This window comes from Clinocottus analis, unplaced genomic scaffold, assembly GCF_023055335.1.
Source record: "Clinocottus analis isolate CAN_PGR_092001 unplaced genomic scaffold, fCliAna1.0.p SCAF_23, whole genome shotgun sequence".
NCBI classification, from domain to species: domain Eukaryota; kingdom Metazoa; phylum Chordata; class Actinopteri; order Perciformes; family Cottidae; genus Clinocottus; species Clinocottus analis.
Window position 1 is genome coordinate 9531670 of NW_027175965.1, and position 21546 is coordinate 9553215.

General features: G+C 45.7%; 1 protein-coding gene across 1 annotated transcript in view; it reads right to left on the reverse strand.

Annotated features, from left to right (window-relative positions):
* The window catches only part of nr5a2 (nuclear receptor subfamily 5, group A, member 2), a 58989-nt gene that overhangs the window by 16333 nt on the left and 21110 nt on the right, over positions 1 to 21546 (reverse strand). The window contains exons 5-6 of the mRNA XM_068589628.1: positions 9094 to 9213; positions 4013 to 4160 (exon numbers count right to left, since the gene is read on the reverse strand). Of these exons, the coding sequence (XP_068445729.1) occupies positions 4013 to 4160; positions 9094 to 9213 (268 nt within the window). The remainder of the gene's footprint in view (positions 1 to 4012; positions 4161 to 9093; positions 9214 to 21546) is intronic.

Genomic DNA, 21546 nt, shown 5'->3' on the forward strand with positions numbered 1-21546 from the left:
ACACCTAACTGACATATACTTCAATATAACATGTTCCAGAGTCCTGTTACTTTTTATTTACAGTATTTAGAGATCAGTGACATTTTCTCAGCCCTATATTATACTTGATTTCACAATGTTTGAAGAGGAAATTACAGAGCAACTCAACACAAGTTTAAATGACTGCGGTTAAGACGTTTAAAGGAAGGAAAGGCGTGGAGGGAAAGCCGAGGGAGGAAGGGAAGGAGCGAAGGAGATGAATGGCAGTTCAGACGTGGGTGAAGTTAAACGAGGAGCGCAGGAGGTGGATGGGAAGATGGAGATGTGATAGATGGAGGCCTACAAAGATGGATGTGGAAAAAGAAGAGAGGGAAAGGACGGAGCAACGAGAGGAGAGACAATGCAGAGGTGCTGCACGGTGGTGAGGGATGGACGGCAGGAGGGATGGATCGCTGGGTGTCTCTAAACTCCAACCTCAGAGCTGACTAATCACTTGACAGACAGTTAATGTGGTGCTGAGGCAGCTCCTGAATCACCGGCTGTCTCCGTTTCTTATGAATGGACAACAGAACTGATTTTTGATCACCGACCTTGAATAAAGAGCAGCCGACATTACTGTACACACCGTTTCATCATGTTTGGAATATTTATTTCATTGTATTAACGGCATTAATGCATCGTGCGAGAATCGATTTTGTTTTGTGTTATTTAGAGATGCACGCATTGCTCTGACTTTTAAACAGTTTATGACCTCACCAACAATCCTGCTGTGTCCTACTGGCTGAGAGGAAAATGTAAATAAGTTTCTATGCTTTTGTTTGAAGGCAAGCAAGAATCTGATGCTCGAGCTGCTGGAGGCCATTGTTTACTATTTAAATCAGTTACTTGAGAAAATAATGAACACATTAATCAATAATAGAAAAACATATAATCAGTTGCAGCCTTAATTGATAGAGAAATGATATAGTTCAAATAAACTGCTGGATTGGGTGAATTAAATAAACATGCTTCCACTGTGGTTCACTGTATTTCCAGTGTTTGTGGTTCTGGACTAAAGATAAGATCTCTTGCAGTACTGTGATACATACAGTAATTGAACGATGCAGTTTTTAACCCGTTCCTTCATTCAAAGCACCGTAAGGGGAAACACATGGAAATCACATTCACATGGTCCATGAAACTCCCTTTGTGAAATAAACCTTTTGCTTCAGAGGAATCCAGCACAAGCCTACATTCTCTACATTTTCGCAGCTTTTCACTGACTTTGTTCCTTCTCAAGGCTTCAATACAGGGAGCATTATTTCAGGCTATGTCCACAAATCTGCTCTCTCCGCTGGGAGCATTTACCACCCGGCGCTGGTCTGGCAGCTCCTCTGGTTCTCCTCTCGGCTGACGAGCACTGGCAGCGCCTGTCTTACCCAATTACACCTGACGGGGTCTGACCTGCAGCGCTGGGTTAACCGGCGGCTGGCTGAACGCTCCCTGACCTCTGCACTGCATCTGCTTGCAAGTATGGAAACTGTCTGTGAGCATGCATCAGGACGTATCTGGAGGAATTTGGAGGGGAAGTTCATCAGAAAAGCTTTTTCTAGTATTCTTATACTACCTGGAAGATGCCGATACTACAAAGTTAATTTTTCTGAGTCTTTTTTTTCCCACTTTCCTCATATTGAATTTGAACTTTTGACCCATTTCTCACCTCTGGCTTTTTATGTCACCGGTCTTTCTATTAGGCCTGTGAGCCTTTTAAAGGAAATCAAAGTCCCATTAACAGAGTTCTGACACCTTACAACTACTAGTGATCCTTTGCTGAACTCTGACCCTCGGAGCACTCACTCTCTCCAATCCCTGGGTATCTCGCTCAACACCCAACGCACACAACCATTGCTCACGGTCCTGCAAACACTTACGAGATCAATGCTCCGAGAGTGATAATCTCCTCCCTGATAGAGGGCGAGAGCAAAGAGTGACAGGGGACAGAGAGACGGCAGAGCCAGAGAAAGACGAACACACACAGATCAGGACGAGTGTCTCCTCTCAGCTGGAGGCACATCCATATCCCCGTCTCTATCGACAACTGGCCTAACGAAGAGCTCTCCTGGCGGCCGGCAGGTGACCGATGCATCCGCAGGAAGAGAGAGAGATGAAGATAGAGATGGAGGGAGACACACTGAGACACAAAAAAAGACAAAGAGGCCGGGAGATGGAGGTAGTAAAACCACTATAGTCATGACTCACATGAAGAGCAATAGCTAATGAAGTCATCGTCAACACCGAAACACCTTCATGTCCAATACCATCTTTTTTTAAACGCTTGCTTTTCTATCAAATATTGTGCAGACATGGGCGAGTTATGCCCAGTAAAAGTCATCCTATTTTTTTCAGACAAATTCGACATTAAATTTGAGCAAAGTCCTCATATTAATAATGAATCCTATGAGCCCTACAGCGACCGGTGATGGGATGAAGCTAATAAAAAGGGAGAGTCTAACATTTTGGTGTGGCAGTTAGCGCCATGTCGTCCCTCACATGTGAGAACATACTCTCAGATGTGTGAATGCACTGCTGCTGCCTCGTCGCCCCACACATGATGCCCTTTCCCTCAGGTAAATGTATGCATCTCAACCTCTCTTCCGCTGTGTGAGATATTCATCAGATCAATTCCAAATCTCCTGGCTTTACATTGCTCCCTCACCCCCCGACCACCTCCACCAACGCTGATCCCCTCAGCCGCCGCCGCCGCCGCCGCTGCTTCGTCTGTGTCGGGCTTCTTTCGCAGGAGGCCTGAACAGGCACTGCCGGGGGCGATACACATCCCTCAGGTGAGCCTTTCATTATGGATGATGTTCCTGCCAAATTATTTACACCCTGAGCCCCAGCAACACCCCTACCCCATAAGAAAAAACCCACACAAACAAAACACACTCATGCACACAGACATACCGACTCCAAAGCCCCCCTGAAGCCCACCCCACCCTCCCTCTGTCCACACACACCACGAACACACACATTAATCCTGCCTGATCACCTCAGTGTGTGTGGACTGTATATATGGGCACTTTTCCCTCAGCCCTTCTTTCTTTGTTTAGAGAAGTAAAGTAGTGAAAGTATGATCTCTGTGGACTCGAGGTGGATGGAGGGAAGCTGAGAATGAGCAAAATATTCATCATCGTATGTATGCCACTGCTGCTCTCGGTGCCATAGAGGGGCCAGGTTGAGCCGAACTACCTTGACATCATTGGCCTCAGTAATGTAGGATGTTAAAATAGGTTTGGTCAAGTGTGTGTCTGTGTGTGTGGGTGTGTGTGTGTGTCTGTGTGTGTGTGTGTGTAGTCCTCAGAGGCCATTTGCTGCACACTTGTTAGGTAAGAGACAGAGATGACAGTCTCCTGGCAATGTCTGACCTCGGCTCAGAGAGTGGAGAGCAGCTTTGGTATCCGGACAGACACACACACACACACACACACACACACACACGTACACACATTAATGTACCCCTTCTCTTCGTCCCTTAACTTATTTGGCTACACATCCCTCCTCTTCCCTTCCTTCCTAAATCCCTTCCCTCCTCTCTCTTCTCTCCTCAGCTTCCTCCCTCCCGTCCGTCCCAAAGGCTTCACGGTTCCTTCCACCAATTCCTCCTCTCTTCTACTTCATCATCCTCCTATCTACTGTTTCCTCCCTTCTCACCTCCTCACTTGACCCCCAATTCCCTCATTTCCATTTCCCCCCAGCAGAAGCTCAATAAAAAAAAAAAAAAATATGACACGGACCTGAACTGAAAGTGAAACTTATCTACTTCCCCTATTTCCTTTCTTCCTCACTTTCTCCTTTGTCCCTTCCTTCCTTCCTACACTCTTCCTCTTTCCACCTTCTTCCTGCCTCTCCATCCCCTGCATCACTGCGATCATCATCATCATCATCATACCGCAAGAGCAGCAACTTTAATTGGGGCAGGAAAAAAAATACCCAGGGGCCTTTTCAGCGTATCTCCCCCTCACACGGTTCCACCTCAGTGCTTTCATGGACTCACCCAGGCTGAACAGGACCAGGAACTTGAGGCAGACGAACTCCCGCTGGTCCATCTGCAGGGAGCGCAGCTTGGCCACCAGCTCCTGGGCGTGGCTCAGCAGGTTGTTGAGGGTCGCTCCCGCCTGCGAGGCGATCACCGCGTAGTCCACCTGGAACAAGCAGAGAGGGACGTGAAGACACGCTCTGAAGGTGCAGGACTACAGGTACTCTGTGGAGTTTTACTTTCATTTGTGGACTGAATTGAATGTCTAGACAGCTACAGCTTGTTAGCAACATGTAGCGTAGCAAGGAAAGCTAAATAGATCCCTCTGCATGTTTAGATCAGTGGAGGTGACACCGACACATGGCGCCATGTTGATTTACTCTATCGCCAACTTATGCACGTTTTAAATATTAAAAACAATCACTGCTCTGGATGGGAATGAATATTGTTGTTTGTGCGTAATCTTTCATTCGTAGCTGTGAAAATTGTCATTATGCCAGCTGTAGAGTTTAACAAAGAAGACAGCAATACAGCGATAGGTGCATACAGCGCCACCTAAAGTACCGGAGTGTGTGGTGCAGAGAAGGCCGAGCTCCATTAGCTCGACAGTTCTGCAGAGCTGCTACAACAAGCTAACCGTTTGTTAATGCCAGTATCTGTTTAAAATAAAATACAAAGGCACATAACTCTGGGAAAAAAAAAATTGCACTCTATTGAAAAAGATATATATGTATTTTAAATCAGTAATATTTATTTTACAATGCATATTATAATATGGTACTATATTAACTGAGAGTTGAGTACATTTGGAAATAACCATTGGACCAATGTCAATATTGTTTTCTGGTTGTCATCCTTCGTTTGAGCATCATCTCACATGTTCTGGCCAACAGATTAGCACGAAAACATATAATATACACTATTTAAGATCCCACCCAGAGAAGCAGGGTTATTCTTTTTTATCATACTGACTCTTAATTAATGGTTTGATTCAACCAATTCCTCTTTAAAGAGGAAGAGGATGAGCAGCCTCCTCTGGTTTAAATACAGCAGATTCAACAGCTTTTACTTTTTATTCACTTGGTTTCAGTTTGTCTACCTGTGGACATACTGTATCTCCGGGTTGCTCATGTCCATTCAACCGTTACATTAATCAATGAAAATGTATCTAAAATCCCCAAATGCAGAAATGATTGATAACTGTGCAACACATGACTGGACCCTGAACACAACGCAGTGATTTTCTTCATCCCTCAGCCTCCTCTTGCTCTCTCAACACCGTCAAAAGCTTTGCTCTGTCTTTCCTAACATGAGACATCGGTGTAGGTGTCAAAAAAAGGAGCTGCAGGCAAGAGCTTTTTTTTCAGTTTAACCATTTTTTTACGACAACATGCTGTCGGCGTACGGAGAGAGCATCATGGGAGTTCACCTCCATCTGACCAGACCTGCCAGACTTGACTTCTTTCTCTCTGTTCTCTGTTCTCGTTCACGTTTTGTGTTACACAGCAACACAAAAACGTGCTGAGAAACGACAAAAAACAAGATAGATAGATAGATTATCCATAAACCCATTTGCTTGAGTCCAACACATCTGTCAAAACACACACACACACACGCACACACACCTCTTTCAGGTGCACTTCATATCTGCAGCCGCAGCACATTTGTCTGGGAGGCAAGTCCTTAGCTGCCACTCAGAGTAAGCAAGACCATATTAAATTTTAATATTTATTGACAATTCATTACCATAATTGACTGCGCTCTGGTTTCCTGGGGAAGGTAGATGTTGGCGTGTGCAGTTCCTAAAGCTCAGGGAGGACGAGGCTCCCCGTGAGCCTGCATTTGCAATTAAAAACACCCCCGGATTTGGAATTAATTTGTTGTGTGAAGAGAGTGATCGGAGCATGTTTCTCATCCGTGAAGCGGCGAAGGGTCAACGTGAAGTAGATGCGTATGAAACATCATGTTTTCCTCTTCTTCTATTCTGCTTTTCTTGTCTTTTTCTTTTCACTACACGACTGTCCCTCCTCTCCCGATTTATCCTTAACTCCTTTGTCTCGCTCTCTTTCCTCCTTCCCGCCTTCGGGACGGTGAAGAGTTATGAGCGGGTTGAACAGCAGACACTGCCCCCCTTCTAAGATGTCAATCAATTTACATAAAATCAACTGTGCATGAAATAACTTCATTGAAGGATTGGACTGTTGATGGTGATGCCTTAGGTTATTGCCTTCTAGCCTCAAGTAAAAAGAGAGGAGGAAAAAAAATGCTATAATGTCACTATAGCAGACTTAGCACTAACCCTGGTGACCTGCGCATCAGTCAATCAATCAATACTACTTTATTATCCCTCCTGGAGAGGCATGGAGAGTAAATATATGAATAAACCTTCAAATCTTAACCCATCATGAATACGATAAACAGCCTCAGCAGAACATTAACGATGGATCTGGAAGGTGAGCTGGGTTTGATGGGTGGAGGGCTTTAACAGGATGGAGCATGCACCTCGTTTGAGAGCAAAGAAATCTGCTGTTGGCCAAGAAACTTCTGCATTTCTTCTTCATTTGAATTTCATCTACACCAGGAGCGTCGTGCGATCAAAATATCTGGATTTTAATACCGAAATCTGACCGCCGAGCTGTGAGGCCTTGCTCAATCATTCAACAGTTCAGTCCAACCTTTGTCATTTAATGAATGCACACATGTGTACGTTTGATGTGACAGGATGAAGAACAAGCCTCTTTTCTTCCCCCCAAAACCACAAAAAACCCATTCATGGCCATTTCTCACTGCTGTCGCCGACATGACCGCATTAAGCAGTTCAGAGAAAGACAGAAAATATGGAATGGACAGAAATTAGCAAGTGAAATACTTTATGACAGGCTGGGGCAGTAAATCTGCTGCTACCATGGATTTCCTTTCAAGTATGACTGACGAGAGCAGAGAAGAGGCTGGATGCAAAGCAAACGGGGAGAAAGATCTGTCAAGATGTTCAACAAATTGTCCTGAGAGTTCTCTGAAGAGACCTGGAAGTATCTGCCAGCTTGAGGACATTGAAGTTGTTCCCAACACAAACTTTATCCGTTCAAACTTTAACGACATAAGAGGCTTATTTAAATATATGTACAAGTCCTGCCTTTTGTCACTTGAGCAGAACAAACAAGGATGCAAAGCAACGGCGAGACCAACGGACCCGACTGAAGTAGAAAATCATAAACTTCAACAAAAACGTCTATTTCATCACAAATAACTCACTAAAAATTATGCTTAATTTTTTACAATATCCCAATATAACGTGAGCATATTGAGTTTTCCCATTACAGACCAGTGAACAGTGTGTCGGCCCAGACAGTCATTATGGGATGTGTTACACGTGTGTAGATAATGTAGATGTGTGTAGACAAAGTGTAGATGTGTGTAGATGTGTGTAACTAATGTAGATGTGTGTAGATGTGTGTGTATAATGCTGCTACTGTGCTCTAAAGATCCCCGGTGTTATCGCTGCGCTGTCACCCCTGGCCAGGCGGAGAATAATAAGAAATAATGAACTGTTTCAGAGCCTCACACACACACACACACACAGACACACACACACACACACACACACAGACACACACACACACACACCCCTCCCTAACACCAGCTGTTCATTAACCATGGTATGCAAACGAAACTCCGTCCTGTTCCTCCTCTGATTCTCAGGCCGTCCTCCTTCCTGCTCTGGTCTCTTCAAACTCCTCTCATCATCTCCTCCATCCTTCCTCACTTCACCTCCTTCTCTCTCTCCATCCTTCCTCACTTCACCTCCTTCTCTCTCTCCATCCCTCCTCACTTCACCTCCTTCTCTCTCCTTCCTGGTCCCCGAACCTTCCTTGCGTCCTTCCTCTCCCGCCTCCTTTTCTTCATGCCAGCGCCTCCTTATTCACCTCCTTCACTTCTTCCTCATCGGAGCATCGTATTTGCATCTCCTCCTCATTCCTCACATCTTTTCCTCCTTTGCTTTTCTCAACCTCGCCTCTTCATCTCTTTCCTGTCTGCCGTGTTCTTTCATTGTCATTCCTTCACCTCTCCACTTCCCATCTTTCTTCCCTCACTTCCATTGATTTCCATCACCTCTCCTTCTCTTTCCTTCAATCCTTTCCTTTCCTTCTCCACCAGTATTCATCATTCTCTTCGGCTTTTCCTTCTTCCTTTTTCTTTGTGTTTTCTCTTCACCTATTTATCGACCTCACGTACAAACTTCTACTACTATTAACCCGGTTTGTTCTACTCAACCTTTGAAGTACTAATGACTATTTACTCCTCTTATTCTTCTTCAGCTACTAACTCTAACCCACGCCGCGGCTAAGCAGGACTTCCCTGTGTGCGGTGCACTTGCCGTGCTGCAACATTTATAGCGAGCCTCTATTGTTTTAAAACATTTTGTTGAAGAGCAATGTTTTGAAGAGCCGGCCGATCTATAATGTATGAGCGCTCATCTCGCTGACAGCCGCCGGTCAGAGGCACATTCATGATGAGCAGTCTTACGTCTCCGTGTGTGCAGGAGATTATGAAAATCACTGAAAGCTGAAGGAGTCTCCCCTCCTGCTTCGGGTGTGTGTGTGTGTGTGTGTGTTTACTCTTTGACAGTGTGTGTGTGTGTGTGTGAGTGTGTGTTTGAGGCAAAACAGAATCACAGCATCCTGAGGCTTTGAGGACCTCAGTTTGGGCCTCAGGCATCAGCTCCCACCAAGTTCCTTCAGGGCCTCAAGACAACAAAATAACACACTTAGCCACCTTCTTCATCTCTCCACCCGCTCGCGATGCTGCGCCATGCACAACCGAGTGCTTTATTTATTTATTCATGCGCTGGCAGAGTCTTTATGCACTTAGAAAAAAAATGATAAATTGATTATTCTGGTGACATTAGTATATATCTATAAAGCGTTATCTATTTTTAATGAAGCAGGGACTCGGCGGCTGCGTGATCAATAAGGCTTTAAGGGAAATGTTGAGGTGTTGCAGGTTCCCCTGAGGAGCAAGTGGAGCACGGCTGGCAGGGTTTTGGGAAAAAGAGAAAAGGGTGGAGATGGAGATGGAGGTGGAGGTTCAAACCAACTCACCTGCTGGCCGGTGACCAATAGGATGGAGCCCTCCTTGGCATGCATCACCTGCCGGAAGACGTGGTCGAGGATGAGTAGTTCGCTCCAGCAGTTCTGCAGCAGCTTCATCTGGTCGTCCACCTGGTGAAACAAAACAAAAAACACATCAACTACCTGACTCAACACGAGGAGCTACTGTGCATCAAACTGCACCGAAGCAGGCGGAAACGTTGCGGCGTCATCTAGCATGTTCACACGTCCTTTGATTGATTATATTTCCCTCACACAGGAAAAATCAAGTATCCCACCCTTCAAATCAGAAGGTCGAGGCCCCGCGTCGGCCTCTGCGACCTGTAAACATCACAGGCAGCTGTTGAACCTCGCACAAAGCTCAAAAGTCCCCCGCGCTCTCCAAAGCGTCCTCATCACTCAGTTAAGCACTTTGCTCCGTGCCTGATGTCACAATTTTGCCATGTTTTTCTGTTTGCCCGTTGCCAGCCGTTTCTGATTGATTCCACAGATGATAATGATTAAGTAGGTTTTTTTTTCTCCTCTCCTGAATGCCAGCCGCTGGCTCCCAGGGACCCGCCAGGTGAGCATGGGAAGCTAAGGCAGGTCAATCGCTGGTTCTGTATACCAAAACAACCCCCTCCATTGTTACTGTCTCTTCCCATGCCTGGCGGTGTTAATCATTACTCCGTGTGGAGGGCTCAGACCAAAAACAGGCCACATTGAGAGGGAAGGAATGAGGAAAATGTATGAGAGGCTCTTTCATTCTCCTCCTCCCCCCAACAAACATTGTCCTCTTCGTGCTATCATTGGGAATACTGTGTCTTTCTGCGCACACTGTGGTTTTGTCACGATGCGATTGTGCTTTTGAGTCTGTGAGAACTGTTCATCCGCAATGTCAACCACAACTTGTCGGGTGAAGAATGTGGATCGATGTCAGACGCTTGCGACGCAGGCAGGTGCAGCGTGAACACCGCTGACAGGAATTTAGTTTTTGTGCCGTCTGGAAATTGCACAGTGGTCCGTTTGTTGAAGTCTACAATGACCTTAGGTAAAAGAACAACATCTTTATGACAGTGGCTGTGGCCAAGTCTGAAGTCTATTACTGGTTGATTAGGACTGTTATGACTGGTGAGTGGAGCCGGTGTCAAACAGTGTCTGTTTACCCTTCAGGCAGACACAACACTGCTATGCGTTAGCATTGACCTGGCACACCCTGGAGGAGGACTCTGATGCAGATCACCAGGGTTCATCTGCAGCCGTGCTACAGTTTCATCATGCCTTTATCATGCTTTATACACTCAAATGAGCATGTTTTACAAAATGCAATAAATAAAAAACTAACCAAATGCAGCAAAGAAAATCCCAAAAGTACCCAATCTTTAAGTCTCCTATTTTTTTTCAGTCAAATGACAAAATACAACAAAGCTTCTGTGACCTTTTCTCACATTTTTGACAGCATTATGGACTCTTTGTCTCACTCCTATATCTATCTTTTTGCAGTTACACACTGAAGGCGTCTCAAGCACGGGATGAAAAAATTCAAATGCCTTCATTAAAACCATCAGAGAGCAAAAAACACAGTCAAAGGAGAGACTTCTCTATGTGCCCCACTCCATATACCCTGTTACAACGCGCGTGTGTGTGTGTGTGTGTGTGTGTGTGTGTGTGTGGACGGATGGGCACATGTAAGACTCTTCAAAGGACCCCCCTGCACGTCAGCAGTGCTGGCAAGTGTCGGGGTCCTCTTCAAAGCGCTGTCCTCGCGCTGCCTCCCTGCAAGCTCTTCCCTGACAAGAGGCCCGGGTCATCAAAGAGGGCCGGCTCAGAGGGGGTGACGGCGGGTGATGGCGGCCGAGACGAGGGGCTGGAGTGGGGGGGGAGGACACCCGCCTGGAAACGGTGGAACTGGTGACAGACAGACAGGCGTGAGGGCGGGCCAGGGGTTGGGGGTTCAGCTCGCTGACCTGTTTAAGTGCCGGCGACACGAGCTGTTTCCCTGACAAGCTCTTCCTTTGCTCTGTCGAATGAGCGACGTCCACGGCGCCTGATCTCACAAGATGTGCCGCCTGCGCTCTCAGATAGTATGAACTTTCTGACACGGAGCTGACAAGCGCGCCTCGCAGAGCTTCGTGTTGTGTTTTCATGCAAAGAAGTCCCGAATACTAAAGTTCAAGGAGCTCAACGCAGTCCAACGCTGGTTGATTGCATTTAGATTTATTCTTAAAATGACACGACAAAGTTCAAATGAGCAGTTTCACCAGGAGCAGTAAAACCTCAGGTCTTTCTTATCTCACCACGAAGTCACGGAGAGTTTAGATAACTGATAATTTACTGTTTCCAGTCATGTCGACCGTGAATGTCGAGTAGGAAACAAACGTGTTGTGTTGTTGTTCCCAGGAAGTGATATCTTTACTTTACCATCTAGTCACATGACAAACCTTCACTCTGAAATAGTCTGGTGAGTAAATACTAACTGGCCACGACACATTATCATTTTGTAGAGGTGTCAAATGTAATATTTGAGTTTTCTACTTTTGCTTCCACTTTACACATTTGGACATTCCCACATCTCGCCGTCCTTGGATGGAGCAAAACTCATTATAAGGATTTATCTTCTATGGTTAATACTGATGCAGAAAACACATTCCCCAGAAAACTGGCTTCAAAATCCACATTTAAGGCGTTTCAAGGTGCGATCTCTTTAATATTTTAATATCATCGCCAGTGTTTTGGTCCAAAAAATTGCGAGAAATTCCAAGCAGGAACTCCTACTTGCAGCAGCTACAGCAATGAAAAATACATATCCTCCAAGAAACCAATTTAACACCTTTATGATCGTTCAGGCGAATGGGATCAATGCCAGGATCAATCGCTTAGCCCATAGCTTTTGTTCAAAACCACTGGCTGAGATTAATGGGATTTTCCAGAGAGAGAGGTAGAACAAGAAAGAGAGCGTGTCCGAGAGAAGGAATGAAAGTGCCAGACAGGGAATGAGAGAATGAGAAAAGACTTGGGGGAAATTGAGAAAATAAAACATAGTGATTAAGAGCAGATATTCCCTCCATTTCTGCGTAAATGTAAATTAATTGGAAATGGAGCATTCAGATGCCGGCCGACTGAAGTAATGTTTATTCATAGCCCCCTGCTAAGAGTAGAGCAATTATCATGGTGTGTTGAGTCAAAACAGGCCAATGCAGGAGAAGCTTTCCCCCCCTTTTCTTGTGGCCGGGTTTTGGTTTAGTGCCACGAGCATTGTTACGCTGCGTACGGTGCGGCCGGCTTTAACGAGAGTACACAGCTGGATCTGGTTTTAATAAGTAGTTCCATTTTTGATGTGGCCTAATGAACAGATTAATGGAATCTCCTTCTGTGGAGCCTTAATGAATGAAGAGAATCATGCTAGTTTTTCTAAGACGGGGGGGAACACACACACACACACACACACACACACACACACACACGGACAGAAACCACGAGTTTATCCGCCTCAAACGACTTGTACATAAACAATAGCTGTGCTTCTATCTTTTCCGTCTCTCTCTGCTGGACACGAATCAATGCCGTCTCGAAATACTACAGGTGAGGTTTGAAGCCGACATCAATGCCGGAGCGTCTCGAGCAGCCGCCCTTTGGTGCGGTCCTGCGTTGGCATCTGTTCGCCTTGAGCCAAACAGGTCCTGTATCCACCTGGGAACGGGCATTAATTCACCTAGAACAGCGGCTGTTGTTCTCCGAGCGTTTTCGAAGCACTTAATTATGCTCAACTTGAGTGTACTGTAGCTCATTTTTTTCGTTCATAGTTGGGTAATTTAATTGAAAAGAGCCTCAGTGTGTGGTTTCGTTGCCAGCGATAGGATTTTGTTCAACTAATTGGTCATCAATGTACCACGAATCATGGAGCGCTGGATACTGTTTCCTAGCACGAGCTACCCCGCTGACCAGGCTCTTGACTACTCTTCCTATTGTCTTAACCTTTTGAAAACCGTGAGCGAAAATCCTCCCACAGCCATTTTAAGTCCCAGCATGCCCGTATGTATAAAATACGTAATTTTCTCATTTTTGAACCGAACAGCACAGTTTTTTGACTGATATTTCTTCCTAACAGACCAAGACTTTGTTTTAATGTCATTTATGTTGCATATTCTGATTCTTTACGTCCTAATCTTTCCATAAAGGTGTCTTATTGACGCTCCAGGAGCCATTTTTGGGGAATCTAGCTCAAAATCATGCTGGATGTTCATAGTTACAATCAACATATCTTTTTAAAGTGTTTTTTAAAAGACTTTGCTGAACAAATACATACAATAAACACAGTATTAGAATTAATTTGGGGTTCATACGACAACTCAAACAGAGAAAAAGAGGTCTGGACACAAAATTGGTTCCACAGTTGTCAACGTGTTAACAAAGACCAAACTACAAGAAAGGCGTGACACAACAAATGCCTCCTGAACCACAAATCATTTTTTGGCAGCCATAACGCCACAAATAGAAGTACATCCATCAGGAAAGAAGTTGGGGCTCCAGCGATGTGACCTGCTGGTGAGGAGAGGTCAGCGTTGGGCCTCCATGTTCCCAACCATGTCTGGCTTTTCCTCTCTGTACTCGCTGCAGAAGCGGATGAAAATACGATCATACCCCCCCCCCCCCTCCCCTCCCCCTTCACTTCTCCAAACCGACTCGTGTTTATCGCGGCGTACAGTTTGTGTGGGCCTCCATCCTCCGGCTGGCCGGGGCGATAAGAATGCTGGGAAAACCAGCAGGTGGCAGGTGGCGCTGCTCGTCTAAGGAGGGGGAGGGGCCCGAGGAGAGGAATGCTAATAATAGAGATAATATAGTGAGCGACTTTAGCTTCAGTCAAACTGTCAGCCAGCAGACAAGGTTGAAGATCGAAGCTACCAGAAGCCGCTGTTTGCTAGTCGTACACCTGTTGGTTACCTGCCATTTTCCCTGACTTTCAGGCTTTTTGGATGACGTGTTTCACTGACTTTCAAGAGGTCTTTAACCTGAGAGTTGTTCATGTAATACACATGTTTGCAATATTCTGTAGTATTACAAACATTCTCATAAAATAAGACTGACATTGGAAAGGAAACTATGTATTTAATTATGTAATTTGGTAGTTTAAGTGGTCACTCTCGTCTCCTGATTGGAGTATAATCCAGATTGATTAGCTCGCTAAACAAAAAGAGATGCCTCGGGCCGTCTGTGAAATCATAAAATATAAACATTGTCACAAGGAGGCCTCGTATCTGCAGACATCTTTTTTTGTTTCCAACTTAAAGAAATATTTTTGGTGGTGAAAAAAAGACAGAAAATGTATTTTTTCATATTTTTCTGTTTTTAAATCTTTCAGTAGAAACACCGACATTCACTCAGGAGATGGAGCGTGTTCATATAATGTGGATATCAAAAATAAATACCAGGCGATATGAATACAATCCTTCCCTCTACAGAAGAATAGCTGTGTGCTGCGTCTCATATTGTGTTTCTGTTACACACAAGAATGTGAGTCAGAAAAATGAGTCAAAGAAAATATTTATTTGCTGCTCAAGTGTTGAAGTAAACTGTTTCTGTTTGGCAACGATTGTCTACTCGACGTTATCTTAAGTATTCAGCAGGTTGTTCTGAGTGTGTGTGTGTGTGTGTGTGTGTGTGTGTCAATGTACAGGGAGCAGAACTCTCTTTGTAAGAATGAATGAATGTATTGTGTGTGTCAGACAGATTGCTCTCTGTCTGTGTGTGTGTGTGTGTGTGTGTGTTCCCGCATCTGTTCGATATTGCCGCGGCACTGAGATTGATCGGTTCCCACGGTGGCGGCATTAACAGACTCTGGAGGCTGACCTTTGACCCCGGGAACACTCTGCGTTCGATTGGCCGTGCTCGCTCCCTCTCTCCCCGTCTTCACATCTTTTTACCGTCTCCACATCCTGAAGTTCTCGTTCTCGTCCCAGGTGTTGTGTTAGAAAAAGAGGAAACATAAAAAACCAGCCGATCTTTGAACCTGCCCTTTTCCTCTCCTCCGCCTGTTCATCCTTTGGTCCCAGGCCTCGTCGAGACGAGAGGAAACACGACGTGAACATGAGACCGTCACAGCAGAGGAAATGTATCTGTCTGTGTGCTTAAACAAATATGTAAATAGATAATTATTAAATAGCGATGACGTAAAATACTTGATCGTGGCATGTAAGGTTACGTTGTTAGCCTCAGTCAGCTAAGCACACGTACAAAAATGCTAACGCACATCTGTGAGAATCCACAAGAAGCAGCACACCATTAATGCGGAAAAGCATCGTATCTGTGTGTGTGTGTGTGTGTGTGTGTGTGTGTGTGTATCTGTGTGTGTGTGTGTGTGTGTGTGTGTGTGTGTGTGTGTGTGTGTGTGTTGCAGCAGGGAGAACATCTTGTTTTCTCAAGGTCGCTGACGATGGCAACAAACCTCTCTGTCTGATGTCAGCGCCGGGATCTGAGGAGGAACCGAGCACGGCCAAACTTTCCCATTCTTTTTTTTTTTTTTTTTACTTGATGCATAAGCATTTGAAAGATAGAAAAATCAATAAGGCAAGAGCACGGACCGCTGAGAGGCCAGGCATGAATTTCTTGTTTGACATCTTTTCATGCGAGCCATGTTTATTGTTGTCTGCTGCACCAGGTCTGTTTAGTAGATATGCACAACATCTAAACTTTCCAGGTCATGTCTGTCCGATTTTTTATTATCATCATATATGACATCATCAATCCAGACGGAGATGGAGCTCAACTCATAAGAGACAAAACAAGAAAGAGATCGACTATGAGAACTGAATGTATGTACAGTTGCCTCATTTATGAAGAAAGTTAATCCATGAGTGGCTTAGAGGAAAGGAGGTTTTTTTCCTTTTCATTTTGAGAGCTGTTGTTTTAAAGATACCTCAGAAGTGGACTACCTACCTACCTCCCCCCCACACACACATACTCGCACACAAACACACACACATACACACTTGAAATCTCAGGGCTTAGAGCGAAGAAGCTATCATCTAATTATCAAAAACACAGAGAGGCCCTAATCAATTATTCACATGAACATTAGACCGCTAATACACATGCAGCCCAGGGAATGGCATCTCCCAAAAGTAACCCTTCCTCCTCCACTCACTCCAACACAAGATGCACACACATGCACAAACAAATGCAATCATGTCAAGACCTGAATACTCACACACAGACACACACAGCAATATCTATACCGACGTACTCACACACACTTACATGTGCAGCCTCCTGCTCCCTTCCCGCCACACCACTCTCCTCTTTGCAGACGGAGAAAATGCACGGCATCCAAAATGCTAAATGAGTTGTGCAAGTGGACTGTCTGAGCTTTGTGGCTGGGGAGGTGCTGTGCGTAGAACTGCTATTGATCCATCACCCTCACACCTTAATCTACCCGGCAATTCCTGGGCATTAAGCCCCATCCATTGAATTTTCATGCCGTTGCAATCATTATTTGAGTTAATGCTGCAATTTATGACTTGGTGTTTGTGTGCTGGGTGTGAAAGGCATGCGGGAGGGATTCAATACGAGGAGCAGAGGAGTTTGTGTGTATGCAGAGTTGGATGAAAGTGGGTTTTTTTAATACGGTTATTACATCAGATGTAAGTAAGCTAAGATGTACGTGCATGTATGTACATGTGTGTGTGTGTTTTTGTACTATTGTGTGTGTTGGTACCTGTGTGTCTTTTCTTGACAGACAGCAGGAAATGACCCAATTGTCTGTCTTTCAAGAAGAAGTGAAGACAAGGAGAGGAGACAGAGAGGACAGGCTAAAGGCTTCCCCCTTCTGTATTATTTACAAGAGTCGCGACTGTCCTCCTTAACTCTCTGTCTCACACACACACACACACACACACACACACACACACACACACACACACACACACACACACACACACTGTATATGCAATATACCTTAACGCATCTTAGACGAAAGCTGTTTAAAAATGCAGAAAGACGCAGCGATGCTTTCTGTCTGAGAGACACAGACTCCCATTAGTGTCTGACGTGCTGGGATGGGTGTGCTGTTCCTCTGATGAAGGTGGGGTTGTGAGGGGGTTCAGGTGGTGTGTTTTTTGTTGTTTTTTTTCCGAGCACCCAGCTGTGAACCCACAACCAAATGTGGCACCGCTCCAGAGATCATTGGGATCACAGCCCTTGATGTACAAATTAAATATCTGAATCCGCTAATTGAGCATTTCCTGTTATATAAATATATATACAAACAATCAAAGTACAAGGAAGAGGAGGCGTCACAACCGCAACGCAGCAGAACAGATGGAGCCCTGCTTCTCCCTGAAGTGTATCTCCAGGACTCGTCTGACAGAAACTGCCATGAATGCGTCTGTATTAGGAGGAATAAATCTCTCTCTAGCACTGTGGCGGTATGAGGCCTGGCGCTGCTGCTGCTGATGGGAAGTGCAGTGCAACATGTGGCGTGTAAAGTAATGGCCTCAGGGAAGGTGAGACTGCGGCTTGCCACCTGAAAACCTTGTCTTTTTTTTGTGTGTGTTTTTCTTCAGCATTTCTGGTTCACTTCCAGAAGTTCAGTGTGTCGTAGACACCCTTCCCAGCAAGTGCCCCTTTCAGCATATTTGGTTTATTGCTCGTCATTGTTTCAGCTCGCTGGAAAAGCCTCTTTTCATCCCGCGCTAAGTGGGCGCAATCCTAAAAGCGCGGAGACCTCTGAGGCCTTTTATTAGTGCCGTGCCTTTATTTTTTCACATATATGGAATCATTTATGTGGAGCTCGTGCCAGGTTTGCAAGTTATGGTGCTTTGGGAGAAATGAAGGAAAGAGACTGACAGATTGAGAGGTGAGGAAGAGGGAACGGTGTGAAAGTAATGAAACAGTCCTGGTGTCGTATAAAAGGAATGAGGCCAAATTAAAACCAGCAGAGAAAGGAACGCTTGGAGAGGGAACAGGTGTCTTTGTCCTACTTTGCTGGCGGGGATGAAGCCATTTTCTCGTCTGGGTCGTTGTTTGGCGCTCAGCCGCGATGAAATGTCTCACTCGTCGTCACAACACGACCGCAGTGTCTCGTGTTACTCCTATGAAACGCATCGCATCAGTCATCGCCGTGCAAATTCAATCACCCGCCTTCCCGGTTGAATATAAATACCCCTCCAGTCTTTAAGTGTAAAACTAGAAGGCGAGCTGTCGGCTCCGCTCCACCGCTGTCTTGTCTATTGTCTCCCGGAGCGCCGACCCCGGCGTAGCGTCCCCGCTCCGCGTCCAGAATAGGCGAGCCGTAAATAAGCATCCAAAATAGACATTGGGGGACAACTGCTGACGGCCGGTGAGCGACGCTGCAGACACCAACGCCATCACAAGAGCGTGATTGAGGCCTTTACATTGAAGCGAGGGGCTCTTTCTGCTTTTTTAAAAATATCTTTCTTTTTACTTACTTGGCAAGCAGTTGAAATATTGTGTTTCAGAGTTTGAGTAACACAATCTTTGTCTGCAGAAGTTTACTGTTAAGATACAAACGATTTGTCCTTTACTGTAAATGTCTCATTTTATTTGATGAATACTTTTCTTACTATTTAAACACATATTACTTTATGGTTTTTAATGATAGCATTGTTAAAGTTTTAAATACATTTTCTTCTGTTATTCATCGCCATAATCCTTTTTATTTCCCATAGCTGTGTTTGAGGAGGAGCTGGCTTTTTTTTGCCAAATAACATTTTGAAATTGAACATGTTTTCAAAGTTATTATTCAAACTAAGTCATTTTGGGCTGAGCGTCTTATCTAGCAAGTCTTTTGTTTTAATAACGTGACAGGATGAAGAGTTGTCATCAACAGATTTCAGTATGAAATGTGGTTTCAATGGATGTTTCCTAAATTGCGTCATGGACACAAACCAAACGCCGGCTGATGTAAAAGAGGAAGATAAATTATCTGACAGGTTTGCATAGTTTTGCGTGGTGAGTTTAGTTTAGAGGTCGGGGGTCGGCGTGAGGCTGCGGCCGCCACACCTCGGCCCCTTTGACCTCTGGGAAACTCTATAGCCGGGAGCTATTTAGAAGCAAAATGCCGGCACTTCTGTCCGTATATTTACCGCTCGTCTGACATATCGGCACCCTCGGCCGCCGAGCCTGGCGGCGGATAACAATACTTTTTACGAGTCCGTCGCTGCTGCAAACTGTGAGCGCCGCGTGTTCGGCTCGCAGAGTTTCTGACGGGCGACGCTTTGAAAAAAGTTCCTGCATAAACTTTAACTCATAACTACGAGCGGAGCGGACGAGAGGGGAGACCGTGGCTTTGTAGTGTGGAGTGTGTGAAGAGTTTGCACGCTGTTGAGTTGATTTTTTTCAACTTCATCAAGCCTCCATATCCTATTTGATGACCTACTTTTGTTGTCTTTCATTCTCACTTCCTCTCTCCACCTTCAGTCTCTCTCTCTCTTTGCTGATTTGACTGACGTTGCCAACTTGTGAAGCAACAACCCTGATAGTTCGGGGCCGGCGAGGCTGACAGCACAGCCTCTAGTCACCTGCGTAAGCGTCTTAACAAGCAGCATGACCTGCCAATAAAAAAGGCTTTTACCCTGATCGTTCTCAAACAAGACTTAAACACGACCTGCTCTTTCTCCTCACGAGTGGCCAAAGTGCTCGCAAATGTGAATCAGGCCGCGTTAACTTGCTTGTAAATTCAGGTGGAGGCCTTTTTCTTTTTTTTTTTGCTTTTCTTTTTGCTGCTTCATCAGCAGTGTGTTGTGGAGGAGGGGGGGGGGAGGATGTCGAAAGGCAGCGATAGATGGAAGTTATAAAAAAAACACAAGTTATAAACAACACACTCGAGCCGTCCGTCAACACCTGTGTGTCTTGTCAGAGTCCCGAGTGAGCTCCTCTACCTGCGCTCACATGTGAGGATTTCAGTGAACTGGTGAAATGGTGAAAACATTCCTCGAGCGAGGATGGAGAAGCCGCGAGGCAGAGGAAATGTTCTTGAGGACGGTCGAGTCCATCACTGCCCGGAGCTCCGTTAAACTCGTGCTTCATGACAGCCTTTCATCCCTCATCAAAGCAACAAGTAGATAAGCAGACGTTGTGCGTGCTACAACCTCCTCACCCCCGCCGTCTCCTTGTAGCTGCCGCTCCTCCGGGACAGGCGACTTTAAATCTTCTCTTTTAACAAGTTTCCTGTTCTTCCTTCCGGCTTCCTCGCGTTCCCCTGTGGGGTTGAACCCACGGGGCCGTTTGAGTATTTGGAGAGGCTCTTAAAGCTCATTCTACAACCGTCAGGGGGACGCGAGGAGGACATGGGAACATTTCATTCTCGTCGGATCAGCGGTCGCCTGCAGTCGAGCGGCCGAGGCGCGGCAGATGCTCCTGGAAACTACAGACTTTGACGATGCCAGGGAATGAAAGCTGAGCTCGCGGAAAGACAAAAAAAAATGTTACACCAGAAGAGCTTACGCCGGACACGCCTGCCATCGCTATCTCGTCATCTCGCACGCGGTGGAACGACGACTTTGGCCACCAGAGACACATTGTGTTTGTACAGTTCGTCGTGTGGGACGAGTGCTTTGAGCTTTCAGGGAAACATTCAAGATGTCCAACCTGAAGCCGTCCAGAGAGAGAGGACAGACGCTGGTGTGTCTGATGGGGGCAGAGTTTCTGACACACACTGCGCCTTTAAAACAGATCCTAGAAGTCGACTTTTCCATTTCGTATCAGAATTATTGGAAAAAAAAAGGGTTTACAGTATTTATGAAAGAGAAAGACTGATGTCTTGAGCAATGGTCAATAATTTATGAATGAAAAGAGGCCTTTGTGAAACCAACCCCCCCTCTCTACCTCCCCCGTACCTCCCCCCTCCTCCCCAAGCTCCTTCCCAGTGCTACTGATCAAACAGATATTGTTACCACTAAAATAGCAACTTAAAAAAACACACAGGCGGCCATAAGACCTGCCTGCAGCCGGGGAGAGAGACTGACAGCCGGGAGTGGGCGAGGAAGGCTGTAGGAAAGAAGGGGGCGAGGAAGGCTGTAGGAAAGAAGGGGGCGAGGAAGGCTGTAGGAAAGAAGGGGGCGAGGAAGGCTGTAGGAAAGAAGGGGGCGAGGAAGGCAAAGGAAGAAAGAAAGAGAGACAGAAAGAAAGTTTAGTCTCTCAGACTAAAACAACTGAATTTCCACAGAAGTGTGTCGTGGGAGGGACAATACTGTACGTGTGTTTGTGTGTGTGTGTGTTGTTGTGTTAGGGGGGCGTGTCATCTATCACTGGACAAATGCTGGGCTGTGGGGGTGAAGGTGGGGGTGAGAGGAAAGAGAGGGGGTGAATGGGTGAGGGAGGGGGGGGGTCGGGCAGAATGGTGCTGCTCCTCAAATGAAATAATATATCTTTGAAAGCCTCCGCCCCGCGCCCATATATCAAGCCCAAGAGCGTCTGGTGGATCCGCTCCAGGCCCATTAACCTTCCACC